The sequence below is a fragment of the Xiphophorus maculatus genome, chromosome 17, assembly GCF_002775205.1.
Source record: "Xiphophorus maculatus strain JP 163 A chromosome 17, X_maculatus-5.0-male, whole genome shotgun sequence".
Taxonomy (NCBI): Eukaryota; Metazoa; Chordata; class Actinopteri; order Cyprinodontiformes; family Poeciliidae; genus Xiphophorus; species Xiphophorus maculatus.
The window spans coordinates 17,393,812-17,412,482 of record NC_036459.1 but is presented as its reverse complement, the minus strand read 5'-3'; the positions used below and the strand labels follow the sequence as shown (position 1 = coordinate 17,412,482).

The window sequence follows — 18,671 nt, the reverse complement described above, 5'->3', positions numbered from 1 at the left end:
GTTGCACTAAATCCTTACCCAACTTTTTAAAAATACTTGGGTAGCATATTTTGTTGCGCCAAATTCCTTTACAGTATTTGAATTTCCTACATTTCATGAAATACAGAGGTAGCACATATTGATGCACTAAAAACCCTTCATCAGAAAATCCTACTGGTTCTGTTGATGCACCAGAACCTTTCATCAGAATATTCTACTCATTTCACATTGGTAGGTGGCACGTTTATTTACTAAATTCCCTAATCATAAAATTCCATATAATGATGCACTAAATTATTTAATCAAATATAATTTATTTGATTATATTTGATTAAATGTGGGAGCTCATAAAGGGTGAATTAAAACTCTGCATCAAAATATTCTTTTAAAAAATATTTAAAATACAGAAGTGTTGGTAAGAATGACACTGGAGAAACAGGTTTTTATTGAAATTAAACACATTTACAATTACAGATCACCGCAAACTCTTTTTTTGTGCATTTTTTGACATCTTTACCAATTGAAGCCCAGACAAAACGTGTACATCCAACTGCGCAGCTGAATATACAGTAATATTACACCATAGACACACGGAGCTTCAGTCCCACGTGCGACCATGGTCTATTTAGCATGGTTTGATAAAAAAAAGTGTTATTAAACTAAAATATTTTAAAGTATAGGGACAAAATAACCCACAAAAACGTATTTTGTTCTGGTTCACATGGTTGACGCCAAGCAATGACTTTCTTCACAGAGAGTTAGAACTGTAAACTAAAGCCATTTACAAATATGTTTGCAAGTTGCCTGTCATGTAAACGTGAAACATGATGTAGTACAGCAGCTTAATGAAGTAAAATAAATGAAACAAATGCTTACCATAACCTTAAGCTTTTGTATCATAACAACCCTTCCAGCTTCCCTTTTGTGGAGGCCCAGGCTGTGAAGAGTGAGACACCTAGTGGTGCCACCTGTTACACCAACCACCAGTAAAATCAACAAGAAGAAGAAGAAGGGGCGGGGATTTAGTGTCCGCCCTTGACCCCGCCCCATTCTGTTTGCTGCAGCGAGGTGTACTTTGGGCAGAGAGCAATCAGGAGTAGCACGGAGAAGAAGAAGAAGAGTGTGTTAGCTGTTAGAGGCTCGAGCGGTGGAGTGGTTGTGTTGTCTCGTTTTTGCCAAGAAGGGAAATAAAGTTCGACAAGTTCTTCATCTGCCTCATCCTTGTTTTGCCGCCAGCAGAGCCTATGAGCTTGTTACCAGCAAACGAGTCGAAATAGACACCAGCCTGTTCTGGACTTATCAAGGTAACACGTCAAATTAGAAAGTGAAAGAAAAAAAGGTGGAATCTTGTCCGGTTCTTCGGTTCTGTTGGTTCTCTGTCTGTGATGTTCAGATGCTTTTTTTTTTCAACACCATAGGCCGTTTGAACAAACTGTAAGTTTGAATATTGTTCCTACTTTAACTTTGTCTTTAGGAACTTTCCTGTGTTTTTCTGCTCTCTGATGTTGACAACAAACAATTTTTCATCTCTGCTGTTTGAAGACAAAACCTACATGATTATTAGATTAGATTAGATTAGTGATGAAGTGGAATTAAAGACCTGACGTTTCTTTGTTTTCTTCACTGAACTAATAAAGGCGTCACGTTTTCATTTCCTGAAGTCGGAAGCCCCTTCCTACTGCGTCCTTTATTACAAATTAAAATAGCATTAAGGTTAAAAGTTTGGTGCAGTCAGATTATTAAATTGATCATCATCTTTGATGATTCAGACAATCCACTTGTAGCCTTTGATGATGGAGAAATAAAAAAGTTTCTTTTGTGAATTTAAACTGAATCAGCGCGTCAGAGAATGGTAATGTTGCTCAGTTCCTCCATCTAGTGGATTTTTAGTAGAAGTGCAGCAGCTGATGTCTGAATTCAGTTGACACTGAAGAGCCAATCAGAGGAGGAACAGCTGTTCATTTTGTTTCTAAAACTAATGATGTAAACTAAAGGATGATCAGAGCTGATGTGCAGATGAATGATTTGTGTTTCCTCTACAGGTGAAGGTAGGAAGTGTGTGAGAGATGATGTGTATGTGAATTTAGCAGCATGGATCAGTGTGAGGAAGGAGAGGAGGAAGTCCCTCCATCTGAAACCACCAGAGGTCAGAGGTGAGATCCCTAACTATGCAGAGCTACTTTCACTCATCGTTCACTCTGAAAAAGATGAGATAATGAAGCCTTTGCTCCTCTTTTGTGCTTCATAAAAACTGAGCATTTTATTTATAAAGAATCCCATAAAGTCATTAATGCTGCAATGTGAGAGAAATTAAGGGTCTGTAACTGTAAGTAAACCTGGCATCTGTACTAAAAAAGAATCCTTAGATTATTCTTATCTTCCTCTGTCAATGCTGAGAAATGTGGAATTTTCTCTCCATTTTTCTTTGTAATGTGCTTAAAAGTATCCAGCTCCTAATTAAACCGGAGAACAAGCTTCCTAAAAATAATTGCTCTTTTTGGGATGAGGGGAGTTGCATGTGATTGGTTCTGAGGAATTATTTAGAAGACTTGCGAAATGTCTTGTGACATAAAACCACCAATTTCTGAAAAGGATTTGAGTTTCACTTTTTGCAAAATTGTAAGATGGTACACTTTGTGTTTGAATTCAGCTTTATTTCTGAGTAAATCTGATCCTTAACTTAACAAGACTGTTTTTTTTTTGGGAATTGAAAACTAGGACTGTAATGTCAATGTTTTTGTTACCAAGATTAAAAGTATTGATATGGAAAATATCTAATACTTATTCTCTATTTCAGTGGGACTACATTTGTCTGGTTCTGTTAGGAATTATTTAGAATATTTGTGAACTTTTGTTTTCTGTTGTTTCACAGCTCTCCTAATTTATAAAGAGTCAGGAGAAAGTGTGTGAAAGATGATGTGTATGTGAACTATGACGAACTTTATAGAACGTCATAGTTCTATTTGACTATTTTGATAGTCATATAGAAAATTATATTTAAAGTAAAATTCCATTAATTGTGTTTTTAATAAGAACTTTATTTTTGTCAGAATTCCTAAAAGACTGAAGCGAACCCATGACCCAGAACCAGAACCCAGCTGTGTGTCCTTTAAGAGCGACATGTCAAAGGATATTCTTATTGACTTTAAATCTTCTGGACCTTCATCATCAGAGAGGTGAGCTGGATCTTCCTGCTGTAACAGTGATAACTGAGTCAGTCTGAAATGTTTTTATTAATGTTTTCTAAATATTTACTTGGCGCAGCTTTTCTTCTCCGCATTTCCATGTTCAGTTATGTTAACCTTGTGTTTTTCATCAAGTTAAAAGCCACTGTGCTTGCTCTGCTAGCACATCTCAGTGTGAACCGCAAGTATAACCAGTGGTGCTGTTCGAGGTGTGCGTTGAGCATGCAGTTAGAATGATGCATCTTTGTGAACAAAGAATTCTATGCAGCATGTGCACTTACTGTACATCTTGCACGTAAAAGTTGAAGTATGTATTCCCGGTTGGCTGGTGTGTTAGTGGACCGGTGTTTCACGCTCGCCTCGTAGTCACGCAGCACACTGGTTTTATCTTTTTTATTTTTTTATGTATGTATTTATTTCTTTTTGCAGCATCATGATGCATCAAACTGTGCCATAGCAAATGCTTGTCTACTTACAGTCAGGCAGAGTCGCTGCGTGTGGCCACACGCAGGAGATCAGCAAAGCTCATCCCATAAGGCAACCAACTCAGTTTCTGTGGCGCTTATTAAAAACTCAACAGACACGAAATGAAAGAGCTGCTAAAACCACATAAATGAAATCTCCCCGTCTGTCCCTCTGTATCCAGCAGAGAAATGCTCAGCGCAGCAGATGTAGCTCATTCAGGGCCAGTCCAAAGTTGTATGAGTTGTATGTATCCTTGCCAGTATTGTTTAGATGCTAAATAATTTAAAATCTTTTAATTTATCTATGCTGAAATCATTGAATGAAATTTAACAGCACTGACATTGTCAGTAAACAAATGTTAGCTTTCTATGTCTGTACTCTGTGTTAACCTGTTAACATTTATGGGGCCCCTGAAGGTCTGGGGGCCTTATTTAGATAATTTATGCCATAGGCTGATTCTAAATGTGGTCAGCATTACATAGTGTTTTTAGACTTACCGTAATTTTAGAATTATTTAGAATACTTGTGAAATGTCTCTTTCTTTTGCTTCACAACACTTGAATTTATAGTCATGGAGAAAACCATCTTTAAAGCAAAACTCCACTCTATTAAAATGTGTTTTAATGAGAACTTTTTTGTCAGGATTCCTAAAAGACTGAAGCGAACCCATGACCCAGAACCAGAACCCAGCTGTGTGTCCTTTATGAGCGACATGTCAAAGGATATTCTTATTGACTTTAAATCTTCTGGACCTTCATCATCAGAGAGGTGAGCTGGATCTTCCTGCTGTAACAGTGATAACTGAGTCAGTCTGAAATGTTTTTATTAATGTTTTCTAAATATTTACTTAGCTCAGCTTTTTTTCTCCACATTTCCATGTTTCTATGTGAAGCGTTGTGTATTGGATACTCCCCAGAACCACAGCAGTGAAAGAGGAAAGAATAGTAGGAAAGAACACCGAGTTGTGCTAGCAGAGCAAGCACGGTGGATATATACACTGCTCAAAAAAATAAAGGGAACACTCAAATAACACATCCTAGATCTGAATGAACGAAATATTCTCATTGAATACTTTGTTCTGTACAAAGTTGAATGTGCTGACAACAAAATCACACAAAAATCATAAATGGAAATCAAATTTATTAACCAATGGAGGCCTGGATTTGGAGCCACACACAAAATTAAAGTGAAATAACACTACAGGCTGATCCAACTTTAATGTAATGTCCTTAAAACAAGTCAAAATGAGGCTCAGTATTGTGTGTGGCCTCCACGTGCCTGTATGACCTCCCTACAATGCCTGGGCATGCTCCTGATGAGGTGGCGGATGGTCTCCTGAGGGATCTCCTCCCAGACCTGGACTAAAGCATCCGCCAACTCCTGGACAGTCTGTGGTGCAACGTGACGTTGGTGGATGGAGCGATACATGATGTCCCAGATGTGCTCAATCGGATTCAGGTCTGGGGAACGGGCTGGCCAGTCCATAGCTTCAATGCCTTCATCTTGCAGGAACTGCTGACACACTCCAGCCACATGAGGTCTAGCATTGTCCTGCATTAGGAGGAACCCAGGGCCAACCGCACCAGCATATGGTCTCACAAGGGGTCTGAGGACCTAATGGCAGTCAGGCTACCTCTGGTGAGCACATGGAGGGCTGTGCAGCCCTCCAAAGAAATGCCACCCCACACCATTACTGACCCACTGCCAAACCGGTCATGCTGAAGGATGTTGCAGGCAGCAGACCACTCTCCACGGCGTCTCCAGACTCTGTTACGTCTGTCACATGTGCTCAGTGTGAACCTGCTTTCATCTGTGAAGAGCACAAGGCGCCAGTGGCGAATTTGTCAATCCTGGTGTTCTCTGGCAAATGCTAAGCGTCCTGCATGGTGTTGGGCTGTGAGCACAACCCCCATCTGTGGACGTCGGGCCCTCATACCATCCTCATGGAGTCGGTTTCTAACCGTTTGTGCAGACACATGCACATTTGTGGCCTGCTGGAGGTCATTTTGCAGGGCTCTGGCAGTGCTCCTCCTGTTCCTTCTTGCACAAAGGCGGAGGTAGCGGTCCTGCTGCTGGGTTGTTGCCCTCCTACGGCCTCCTCCACGTCTCCTGGTGTACTGGCCTGTCTCCTGGTAGCGTCTCCAGCCTCTGGACACTACGCTGACAGACATAGCAAACCTTTTTGCCACAGCTCGCATTGATGTGCCATCCTGGATGAGCTGCACTACCTGAGCCACTTGTGTGGGTTGTGGAGTCCGTCTCATGCTACCACGAGTGTGAAAGCACCACCAACATTCAAAACTGACCAAAACATCAGCCAGACAGCATAGGTACTGAGAAGTGGTCTGTGGTCCCAACTGCAGAACCACTCCTTTATTGAGTGTGTCTTGCTAATTGCCAATAATTTCCACCTGTTGTCTATTCCATTTGCACAACAGCAGGTGAAATTGATTGTCAATCAGTGTTGCTTCCTAAGTGGACAGTTTGATTTCACAGAAGTTTGATTTACTTGGAGTTATATTGTGTTGTTTAAGTGTTCCCTTTATTTTTTTGAGCAGTATATATACTGTATATATACAGTACAGACCAAAAGTTTGGACACATCTTCTCATTGAATTCAATGAGGAGGTGTGTCCAAACTTTTGGTCACACCTTTGGACACACCTTCTTCAATGAGAAGGTGTGTCCAAACCTTTGGTCTGTACTGTATATAAAGCAAAACTCCACTCCATTCAAATGTGTTTTAATGAGAATTTTTTTGTCAGAATTCCTAAAAGACTGAAGCGAACCCATGATCCAGAACCAGAACCCAGCTGTGTGTCCTTTAAGAGCGACATGTCAAAGGATATTCTTATTGACTTTAAATCTTCTGGACCTTCATCATCAGAGAGGTGAGCTGGATCTTCCTGCTGTAACAGTGATAACTGAGTCAGTCTACCGGTGAGTTAAGATAACAAAACATGTTCTGTAGTTATTCATTATTTATTTAATTATTGTTCTGCCGTATACTTTTTATTTTATGGCCCCTAAAGATGGCGCTCATATCCCTTCATATCCTTCGCCGCAGAGTACGTCTACAGCAGTGACGTCACGTTCCAATCCATTGGTTATTTGATATTTTGTAAATCAATATGCAGGGCTGGACTTAGGAGGGTGTGGACCCCTGGGCTTGAGCCAAGGTGCAGACCCTACTTAATAATCGTCATACAGTTACATATATATATATATATCCCTGATTTCCTTCCCTTTGGGTGGTCGGCGCTTGGCCGTGACTTACTTGTGGAACCGATCCTATCCACACACCTTATTTACTTACAAGGTCACAAAAATCAGCCACTGTCCACCATGAGGGAGGCTGATGGTCAGTCCCAACCACCAGCTCATCTCTCCATGCAAGGTTTACAATAGTCACTCCATGATTGCCAACTTTTTTGCTATATTTTGCACACACACGCACAAAAAGATTTCAGCGAGTCAGATTTTTAAAGATCGGCGATCGGCCAGAAAATTGCTACCGGTGCACCTTTAGTGAATGTAAAGAACATTACTAGAAACAAAATAGTTATTAAAGAAATACTTGGAACATGTTGAGTATGTCTATTCAACAGAGCTTTCCTAAGGAAGAAAAATTTGACAATGTTCTCTATCCATCCTCTATGTACAGTATTTATTTATCCTTCTTCATTTCTATCTTTATCTGTCTCCCTTCCTCTTTCTCTGTAATTATCAGGTTTATTTCCTTACCAAGTTCAGACAGTCAGGTTATTTCCCCTCTGAGAGACAAACCTGGTCAAAACTTTTATTCGTGATGACTGAATTTTAGCTGCGTATCAGGGCAGGGCAGGACGCACTCCAGCTAATTTGTACAGTCAGCCCTTCGCCATATGATTAGGACAGTTCCTCCCGCTGCTGCTAGCTAGAAGCTAAAATTTTTTTAGCTTCACATATAGCACTAGCAAGCAGAGCAGTCACATTACTTTTCTGTGACTTTAGCTGTTTTCTTTCTCTTTGAATAGTTCTGTTGCTTTTTTCCACTCACGGAAACCCGTTTCAAAGGTTCACTGACTTTTAGCATCGTTTAAAATACAAAACAGAAGCCGTGGATGGAGGAGAACCCATCATGTGTTAGGATGTACTCACCGCTTGCGAGCTGGCTTTCAAAAATCAATCTGGAGAAAAATCGTTCCTGATGTTTGTAAAGATGTTCCGATGCTTTACAATTAACATCCATATTCCCTGCTTCTTTATGGAGTTGCATTTGTTTCACAATTATTCAATCAAAAAGTAAATCATGTCAAACAAAGAAAGTAATATTCAACCAAAATCATGTCAAACAAAAAGAGTTGTGATCAAAACTTTTGGATTCCCCCCGCCCCGAAAAAAAGTTTAAAACAAAAACAAATTATCTTGAGAAGCAAAGAGGGACGATGGTTTTGTTCCATGTCCAATATGAGTTTTAAAAAACTCTGTTAGCTTGGATATTTTCTTCATCACCTCTCGGTAGCGCTCTTCTTTTTCTTTCGTTCCTGCGCTGCGCTGTCGTACATTCTGTTGTCCGCCATCTTGAGAAATCCCTCCCTGATACTCCGTCCAATGTGTAAGAAGAGTCCAACTTGGACCAATAATAATCAAGCCGTTTGCCAGAACAAATCAGACATTTTTTCAACAACACCACCAAAATCCTCTTACGCAGTGATAAAATGAACCTTACTCATTCACAAAAATACAAGGCATCTTTCGGGGGACCCGAAGCGCTGGTAAGCACATGCTAAAATCCGGGCTTGTCAATACGTGTATATGTTAGTCTGTAATGCTTGTCTTACTTACACTAATTGGTGAATTAGTTAAAAAGTAAAATAATAAAAAAAATCTTCTGGACCTCCACTATAGAGTAGTGAGCTGGATCTACCTGTTGTAACTCTGTTAATCAATGTAAAATGAGTTCAGCAGGAAAGGAAAGTCTCGCCATGTGATTATTGATGTACTAGAACTCAACCAAACTGTAATGTGTGATTCTGATGTTATTTGTGTGCATCCTTTTATTTCATCTTCTTTTTAACTTATATGAATTGTGTTCATGTGATGCTCAGCTTTTCAGTTTTGAAGATTGTTATTGTGACGCTCTTCCAGCAGTTTTCACAGCAGTTTTTTGTGAAAACGTATTCCTGATTCTTCCACAGAGTGGACTGGCAGAGCTCAGAGGTTCCCAGTGGTCCATCTGCCCAGCAGCACCAAACACAGCTGGACTCCGTATTTATGGTCTGTAAATGTACAAAAATTACTTTTCTATGGATTCTTTTCAGTCCATGTTGGACTTTGTAGACCAGAGGACTGCCAGTCTGACCAGCATGGATCTGATGTTTGGCTCCATGATTTCAGTCTGATGTGTCCTTCATATATTATTCTGTTCCAGCTGCTGGAGGAGAACATTGTCACTTTTGTGAAGAACGAGCTGAAGAAGATCCAGAAGGTTCTGAGCCCAGATGACCCAGAATGCTCAAAGAGTCAGAGAGATGATGATGAGGTGTTGGAAGGTGAGGATGAAGAGCAGAGGAGGAGCAGCAGATTGGCAGTGATGAAGATCACACTGAACTTCCTGAGGAATATGAAGCAAGAGGAGCTGGCTGACCGTCTGCAGAGCAGTAAGATTTCTACAAAGATTTGACTTGATGGATAAATCACACATTTATTGATGTCTGAAGAGATGAAATTACATTTATTCAAATCGTCTTCAAACGATGATTTTGTTTCCTTCCTGATTTTATGTTTTGTGTTAATTTAGAACGTCTTTCTGCAATTTGTCAACATCAACTTAAATCTGGTCTGAAGAAGAAGTTCCAGTGTGTGTTTGAGGGCATTGCTAAAGCAGGAAGTCCAACCCTTCTGAACCAAATCTACACAGAGCTCTACATCACAGAGGGAGGGACTGGAGAGGTCAATGATGAACATGAGGTCAGACAGATTGAAACAACATCCAGGAAACCACATGGACCAGAAATAACAATCAGGCAAGAAGACATCTTTAAAATCCCACCTGGAAGAGATCAACCAATCAGAACGGTGATGACAAAGGGAGTGGCTGGCATTGGAAAAACAGTCTTAACACAGAAGTTCACTCTGGACTGGGCTGAAGGCAAAGCCCACCAGAACATCCATTTCATATTTCCATTCACGTTCAGGGAGCTGAATGTGCTGAAAGATAAAAAGTTCAGCTTGGTGGAACTTGTCCATCACTTTTTTACTGAAACCAAAAAAATCTGCAGCTTTGAACACTTCCAGGTTCTCTTCATATTTGATGGTCTGGATGAGAGTCGACTTCCACTGGACTTCCACAACAAGGAGATCCTGACTGATGCTACAGAGTCCAGCTCAGTGGATGTTCTGCTGACAAACCTCATCAGGGGCAAACTGCTTCCCTCTGCTCTCCTCTGGATAACCACACGACCTGCAGCAGCCAATCAGATCCCTCCTCAGTGTGTTGGTATGGTGACGGAGGTCAGAGGGTTCACTGACCCACAGAAGGAGGAGTACTTCAGGAAGAGATTCAGAGATGAGCAGCAGGCCAGCAGGATAATCTCCCACATGAAGACATCACGAAGCCTCAACATCATGTGCCACATCCCAGTCTTCTGCTGGATCACTGCTACAGTTCTGGAGGATCTATTGGAGACCAGAGAGAGAGGAGAGCTCCCCATTACCCTGACTGAGATGTACATCCACTTCCTGGTAGTTCAGACCAAAGTGAAGAAGGTCAAGTATGATGAAGGAGCTGAAACAGATCCACACTGGAGTCCAGAGAGCAGGAAGATGATTGAATCTCTGGGAAAACTGGCTTATGATCAGCTGCAAAAAGGAAACCTGATCTTCTATGAATCAGACTTGACAGAGTGTGGCATCGATATCAGAGCAGCCTCGGTGTTCTCGGGAGTGTTCACCCAGATCTTTAGGGAGGAGAGAGGGCTGTACCAGGACAAGGTGTTCTGCTTCGTCCATCTGAGTGTTCAGGAGTTTCTGGCTGCTCTTCATGTTCATCTGACCTTCATCAACTCTAGTGTCAAAAAACAAAGAACAAGAAACGAAGATGAAACAAAAAAATGTAAGAGGTCTTCATTATTTTATACACCAAATCAACACCTGGGGGTCTTCCCAATGAAAGAAATCCCAACATCAAACATGCCTTCAGTTGAAGAACCGCTAACAACATTTGACCACCCTTCATTTTGGGAGGAGCTAAACGTACAGGATCTCTATCAGAGAGCTGTTGACCAGGCCTTACGGTGTACTAATGGACACCTGGACTTGTTCCTCCGCTTCCTCCTGGGACTTTCACTGCAGACCAATCAGAAACTTCTACAAGGACTGGTGACACAGACAGAAAGTAGCTCACAGACCAATCAGGATACAATAAAGTACATCAAGTGGAAGATCAGTGAGATTGTATCTGCAGAGAAAAGCATCAACCTCTTCCACTGTCTGAATGAGCTCAATGATCGTTCTCTAGTGGAGGAGATCCAACAGGCTCTGAGTTCAGGAAGTCTCTCCACAGGTAAACTGTCTCCTGCTCATTGGTCAGCTCTGGGTTTCATCTTCGTATCATCAGAAAACGAGCTGGATGTGTTTGACCTGAAGAAATACGCTGCCTCAGAGAATGTTCTTCTAAGGTTGCTGCCAGTGGTTAAAGCCTCCAACAAAGCTCTGTAAGGACACAGATTGTAATTGCTTTTACTTTTAATCATGATAAATATGCTAATGAGTAGATGCATATTAATAGTGTCAGATTTTTATACTGAAAAAGTTCAAAACAAAACCTCCATCAATATTTCCAGGAAGAATATTGGGGACTGAAAAGAAAATTATTTTTGAATAATTGCCTCATTCCAGATTTTTCTCCCTGTCTTCTCAGACTGAGTTACTGTAACCTCTCAAAGAGAAGCTGTGAGGCTCTGTCCTCAGCCCTCAGCTCCCAGTTCTGCAGTCTCAAAGAACTGGACCTGAGTAAAAATAACCTTCAGGATTCAGGTGTGGAGCTTCTATCAGATGGACTGAAGAGTCCAAACTGCAAACTGACAACTCTCAGGTACAATGTTATCAATTCTGTTGAAACCAGATCTCTTTCCATTACCTACAATCAATGATGATGTAAATGCTATTTCAATAGATTAATCAACTTTTGTCTTTTGTTCTTTATACTCTTTGAATGCAAACCACTGCATTCTTGTTTTTCTTAGCTTAATGTGATGCGTGTATGGATGATTATTTAATTCCAGATTTTTCTCCCTGTCTCCTCAGACTGAGTTACTGTAAACTCTCGGAGAGAAGCTGTGAAGCTCTGACCTCTGCCCTCAGCTCCCAGTCCAGCAGTCTCACAGAACTGGACCTGAGTCACAATGACCTCCAGGATTCAGGAGTGGAGCTTCTTTATGCTGGACTGGAGAGTTCAAACTGCAAACTGACAACTCTCAGGTACTCAATTCTGTTGAAACCAGATTTCTCTCCATTACCTTCCATCAATGAGGATGTACACTGTAAATGAAAAATTGCATTTAATTGAAAATAGTTTTCAATTAAATCAGTAATGACACTGATGGTCGAGGTGAATATTGTTTATTTTATCAGACTGTATATTTTTTTGTATAAATTATGTATTTCAAATATTTGTTAATTGTATGGAGTGGGATCAAGCAGTGCTGAGGTGACTCAAGGTAAAGCTCAGCACATGTATGGAGGCCTTATTCCTCAACTTGGCTGTCACGGGTTTGATTCCCAGCCTGATGACCCTTGACACATGTCTTCCTCCTCTCTCATCACCCAATTTCCTGTCTGACCACTCTCAAAGACCACTAGAGTCAATAAAACATTTTAAAAAGAAGAAACAAGAGAGGTAGGACAAAGACTCAAGGAAATTGGTTTGTTTAAGTTACATGAACATATTTTTCTTTAATTGTACTACTTGATTTAGTACTGTTTACTTAAAATAAATTAGGTTTATTTATGCACTAATCTTAAGATTACTTTGCTTAATTTTTTCAGACAATGAGTTTGCATAACATTTTTTAAGTAAGGTGAACTAATTAGATTTGTGTGTAAATTTCAATAATGGTTTGATCAAGTTGTGTTTTCTGACATTTTCTCCCTTTGAAAGCAAACCATTGCTTATTGTTTTTCTCAACTTCATTTCATCCATGATGGATTGATAGATGATTTTTGTGTTTTCTGTGTCTCTTCAGACTGAGTAACTGTAAACTCTCAAAAACAAGCTGTGTAGCTCTGTCTTCAGTCCTGAGATCCCCATCCTGCAGTCTCAGAGAACTGGACCTGAGTAACAATAACCTTCAGGATTCAGGAGCAAATCTTTTATTTGTTGGACTGAATCATCCAAACTGCAAACTGACGACTCTCAGGTACAATGTTCTCAATTCTCTTGAAACCAGATTTCTCACCATGCCCTTCTATCAATGAGGATGAAAATGTTATTTCAATAATAGACTGATCAACTTTTGTTTTCTGACATTTTCTTCTTTTGAATCCAAACCACTGCTTTCTTGTTTTCCTCAACTTCATTTCATCCATCATGGATGGATGACAACTTCTTTAATTCCAGATATTTTTCCTATCTCCTCAGACTGAGTTCCTGCAACCTCTCAAAGATAAGTTGTGAAGCTCTGTCCTCACTTCTCAGCTCCCAGTCCTCCAGTCTCACAGAACTGGACCTGAGTAACAATAACCTTCAGGATTCAGGAGTGGAGCTTCTATCAGATGGACTGAAGAGTCCAAACTGCAAACTGACAACTCTCAGGTACAATGTTATCAATTCTGTTGAAACCAGATTTCTTTCCATTACCTACAATCAATGAACAACTTTTGTCTTTTGACTTTTATACTCTTTGAATGATAAACACTGCATTCTTGTTTTTCTTAGCTTAATTTGATGGGTGTATGGATGATTGTTTAATTCCAGATTTTTCTCCCTGGCTCCTTAGACTGAGTTACTGTAAACTCTCGGAGAGAAGCTGTATAGTTCTGACCTCTGCCCTCAGCTCCCAGTCCTACAGTCTCACAGAACTGGACCTGAGTCACAATGACGTTCAGGATTCATCCATGGAGCTTCTTTATGCTGGACTGGAGAGTTCAAACTGCAAACTGACAACTCTCAGGTACAATGCTCTTAGTTCTGTTGAAACCAGAGTTCTCTCAATTACCTTCCATCAATGAGGATGTAAATGTAATTTCAACAATATGTCAATTAGATTAAAGCTACCAGAAGACTGGTTCCACTGGGACCACTAGTTTGTATTTTAGTGCTTTGTTGTTCCAGTTTGAAAAAAGCTTAAAGCCAGTTGCAGGCTGCAACTGGCTTTAAGCTTTCCTTGGTTCAAGACTGATACTTGCACAATATTTAATGCTCGTGAATTTTACATGAAACAATCTGCATACAGTATACAAGTTGGTTGCTTAAATTTTTTCTATTAGTTTTAGATTAATGAAATGTCTCCCACCTTAGAGCAACAGTCATAGGCAACGTGCAAAATATAGATGAAGCAATCCAGACTTCTCACAAGATGCTATGTTGTTGCATTTTATAATCAGGCTGCAGAATGTAACTTTAATAAAAGATATGTTTTTTCCATATTTGTTTAAGCTGGTGCCATGTCATGCCAGTTTATTATGAAACAGATAATCTGTGCAAAGATCAATCTCCTCCACTTCCTCCCTGAAGTACCATTACTGGCTAAAGTAATGCATTGTCCCGGCCAAAAACAGCCAATCAGAACCAGGAGGAGGGTCCTAGTGCTGTCAATCAACCTCATTCACTCACTACTAAATGTGCTAATGGTGGAAAAACAACTCATCGTTACGAATTTCTTTGCTAGCTACAGCACAGCACAAAGCAAGGGGAAGGAGGATGAGCAGCCACACGAGATTGTGATTGACAGCCTGACAGTCATGTAGAGCTGAACAGGAGAAGATGCAAACAAAGACTTTGGACTGTTTTGTCTGCTGGAGGCCTAGTTCCAGATGCTCCTTGGACATTTTCACAATCCTTTACTCCAGGATACTACATCTTGTTCTTGGTCTCATTGCAAATGTATTCAGCACCACCTGGTGGCTTCTAGAAATGTTTCCTTAGTTTTCTGATGTTCTTTTAGGCTTCAGTGTGTTTCTTCAGGTTGTTACTGAGGGATTTCCTTTCTCCTCTCTGTTTGAGATTTTTCTCTGTTTGGAGAAATAAGTTGTGCTACACCAGAACCATTTGTCCTTCCTAAATCCACCACAGTTTGAAATGTTTTCATCTTCGTCATCATCACAACCTACCTGTCTGCTCTTGACTCTTCTGTCTTTCTCTGGAATTTTACAACAATTGAATATGTCCATATGTTGGACTGTTCCTGTCTCAGTGGAGGAAAGGCATATAAGAGAGACGTATAATGTCCATGTTTGCATGCTGAAAGACACTGATGATCTGACTTCCCTCCTTCTTTCAGGGTGGAGTATGCTGGAGTCCAATGGTTGGCACCACATCTGAGGAAGTGTAAGTTTGTTTTTCATCAGACATGACCTCACCTGTCAATCAATCCAGTGTGTTTTTCAGTGCATGACCAATAACCGGTCTTGTTTCCTCCAAAATTAAAATCTGGAGGAACAAAACCTCCGACAAAGAGTTGGGATTTACTATTACAAATGTGCTACGGTCATAAGGATTTGGTGGAAAATAATCTGAGAAAATGGCTGACACTATCAGTAAGGAACATGCACTTAAGACTCTCTTTACCCAAAGTACTTAGAGGGCAGAATAAAGTTCATTCCACTTCCAAAACACAGAGTCTGGAGAAAATGTAAAAGATGGTTAAATTCCTGCAGCCGACCTCAACAACCGAACACATCAGTGTTCAATGGAATAACAACATGATTTTTTATCATTATTAGACTGCTTAGCAATTCCATAAAAAAAAAATGAATGAGTAAAGCTGGGCCAAAACAAGAACTGTGTGCTGTGGCTACAAATTGGTACAGGCATGTGGCACAAATATTTGCACACAGCCTGATGTGGACGTGATCAAAACATAGTTATTAAGTAGTTGCTCACAGGCCTTTTGCAAGTATGAAATGCGCCCAACACAACTATGCTGAGAAGGATGCAAGACTGGTCAAATATTTGGAAGATTAAAAAACATATCAAAATAATGATATAATAGAGGCCAACCATCCTCCAGCAATGCCAATTTTAAGCAGCAGGACAACCTGCTGTTGTGACACAGTACAGCTACAGTGTGTCTGGATGCTCTGGGTCTAAAGCCAGAGAAGGTGCCGCAGATTGTATTTGCTGCATGTTCTGTAAATAAAGACGTCTGAGTGAACAGATTATTGCAACCGGACTGCTGATGATGAAGTAAAGAGAAAATAAAAGCACCATAATTAAACTTTAACATTGTAGTATGTTATTTATCAAACAAAATGAATTTCAACAGCCACCAAAGAGTAGGTGGCCATCATGTAGCTGAAGAGATTTTGAAGGTGAAACGTACAAAAAGAATTTGTCCCCTTTCAAAATTCCTTTACATGCTCATATGAAACACATCCATTTTTTTACAAAAGCAGTTTAGTGCTCCTCAGATCCTTGGGCTTTTGGGCTTTAAGGTAAAATTTTCTGTGGTTTCCTGTAAATAACTTCATGGCAGCAAAGCAGCTAGCATTCAACAATCTTAAAGCTGTCACATTGCTCATTCAGCAGTCATCATCAGTGTGAATAAATGATCAATAACTGCAGCTGGATTGTATTTGTTCTCTCCATCAGATTCCTGTCAACTCACCATCGACACAAACACATTGGTCAAACACCTCAAAGTGTCTGAAGACAACAGGAAGGTGACATGTGTGGAGGAGCTTCAGTCAAATCCTGATCATCCAGACAAAGTTGATCGTCCTCAGCTGCTGTGTAGAACTGGTCTGACTGGTCGCTGTTACTGGGAGGTCGAGTGGAGAGGAAGTGTTAATATATCAGTGAGTTACAGAAGAATCAGCAGAGGAGACTGGAGAGACTTTGTGTGTGAATTGAATCAGTGCTGGACTCTGAGATGCTGTGATCATCGTGGTTTCTCTGTCTGGCACAATGACATACAATATAACATCTCCTCTCCCTCAGTCTCTAACAGAGTAGCAGTGTATGTGGACTATCCTGCTGGCATTCTGTCCTTCTACAGCGTCTCCTCAGACTCACTGATCCACCTCCGCACCTTCAAATTCAAATTCACTGAACCTCTCCATCCTGGATTTTCACTCTGGCTCCCTGGTTCCTCAGTGTTTCTGTGTTGAGTCTAAAGACTCTCCTCCTGTCAGAGAAACTCTCTCTCTGTTGAACAGATGTATTACACTCAGCCACTTTATTAGGTACACCTTGATAGTACCGGGTTGGATCTGAGTGAAGTTGGCTCCTCTACCTTGTGCTACTTTTTTGCGGCAAAAATGTTCAATTCTACCGCTATTATTTTAAAAATATTAAGAAGTGTTTCCAGAGGTCATGAAAGGTCACTGTCTTCAAATCAGACAAAATCGGTGCCAATCAACTCGACTACGTTTGTGCAGCAAGAATTTGTTTGTGCTGCTTTGGCTTTGAAGATTTTAATGGTTGGACCTTCTTTTGCCTATAGAAGTGCCTTAATCCTTTGTGTCTTAGATTCAGCAAGGTACTGTAAACATTCCTCACAGAATCTGGTCCATATCGACATGATAGCATCACTCAGTTGTTGCAGATTTGTCGGCTGCACATCCATGATGCAAATTTCCCGTTCCACCACATCCCAAGCTTCACAAGCTAAAACCAAATGCCGTGTCGTCAGTTTTTATCCACAAACCCCACTGCTGCCGGCTAGTGAGGGGAAAAATGCTGGGCTACACATGAGAGACGAGCATCGCTGGAAGCTTTTTTTATATGCTAGTGAAGCTATTGTTACTGCCACCAGTACTCAATGTGAAACCACGGACCGACACCGGACCTTACACAGATCTATAGAAGTACTTATCAGTTTCATTTATGAAGCTGTAGGCAGCAGCAGCAAAACACCAGCAGCTCCTACGGCCAACTCTGTCCTCTTCCTCTGTTTGGTTCTCCTCATCTTCATCACCTCTTGTGAGTTCTACATTCCCATTGATTTCAACACACTCCGGTTCAATTTAAAAAGGCTAAAATACGTTACTCATCACGGTTTTGGCTGGGGCCGAGCTTTTGGAGTCAGGCTAAGTAGCTTCATTTACCCAGAATGTGTTGCAGCGTGAACAACATACCAACGTTTGTATGACAGTATTTTATTAAAATGTATAGAAACTAAACAGTCTACAGAATTATTACTGTATTGTTTTTTTATATCTAAAATAAATGTCTCAAATAAAGTCTATTGTTAGAACTGATCATGGATCCCTTTAACTACCAGATCTGAATGGCGAATTTAGAGCAGAACACTTGAAATCCAATCTTTTAATATTTTTTGTTTTTGATTAGAATAGCAAGGTGGCTTGTAAACCTGTAACCTCATAGTAGTGGATCATATCGGTCAGGTCCCTCTGAAGGTACCATGCACAGCCAGCCACTAGTTTCTAGATAAATGTAGTTTCATCACATTAAAGGCTCTGAGGATTTGATTACGGAGAAAATTAATTTTTAAAAAAAGTAATTGAGAACATCCAACTTAAGTCTTTTGGTACAATATGCAGGGCTACGTTTACGGATAAAATTATGTAAGTGCTAAAAAGGAAAAATGGTGGAAATTCCACACAGTGGAATGTACACCAAAAAACAAGAATAAGTGGGAAACGAGAAAAAAAACAAAACACTTTAACATTATTCCATTTTCTAGAACTACTAACAGACATAAGGTTTTAGACTTAAAGTTGGGCTCAGATTTAATGCGCTCAAATTTCTCTGAACTATTGAAGCAAGTATACATGCGATTCACTTTTGCTTTTAGCATATTTAATAAAATAGAGGGTGGTGGTCAAGTTGTTGCTGGTGGATTTTTGCTTTCTTAGAAGATCTTTGGAATTCTGTTT

General features: G+C 40.3%; 1 protein-coding gene across 8 annotated transcripts; it reads left to right on the top strand.

The window, feature by feature from the left end:
* Positions 1-1,048: 1,048 nt before the first annotated feature.
* LOC102228311 (NACHT, LRR and PYD domains-containing protein 12-like) lies at positions 1,049-18,032 on the top strand. 8 transcript variants are annotated; one of them, XM_023350216.1, is made up of 15 exons: positions 1,049-1,283; positions 2,022-2,132; positions 3,030-3,155; positions 4,272-4,397; positions 6,395-6,520; positions 8,810-8,888; positions 9,043-9,271; positions 9,412-11,326; positions 11,533-11,706; positions 11,919-12,092; positions 12,857-13,030; positions 13,252-13,425; positions 13,610-13,783; positions 15,113-15,159; positions 16,423-18,032. In XM_023350216.1, exons 2-15 carry the CDS (start codon positions 2,071-2,073, stop codon positions 16,938-16,940), a joined length of 4,098 nt encoding a protein of 1,365 aa, XP_023205984.1. In that variant the 5' UTR covers positions 1,049-1,283; positions 2,022-2,070; the 3' UTR covers positions 16,941-18,032. The 8 variants fall into 8 exon arrangements, with proteins under 8 accessions (XP_023205984.1, XP_023205985.1, XP_023205986.1 ...); XM_023350217.1 differs by lacking the exon at positions 4,272-4,397; XM_023350218.1 differs by lacking the exon at positions 11,919-12,092.
* The last annotated feature ends 639 nt before the right edge of the window (positions 18,033-18,671 follow it).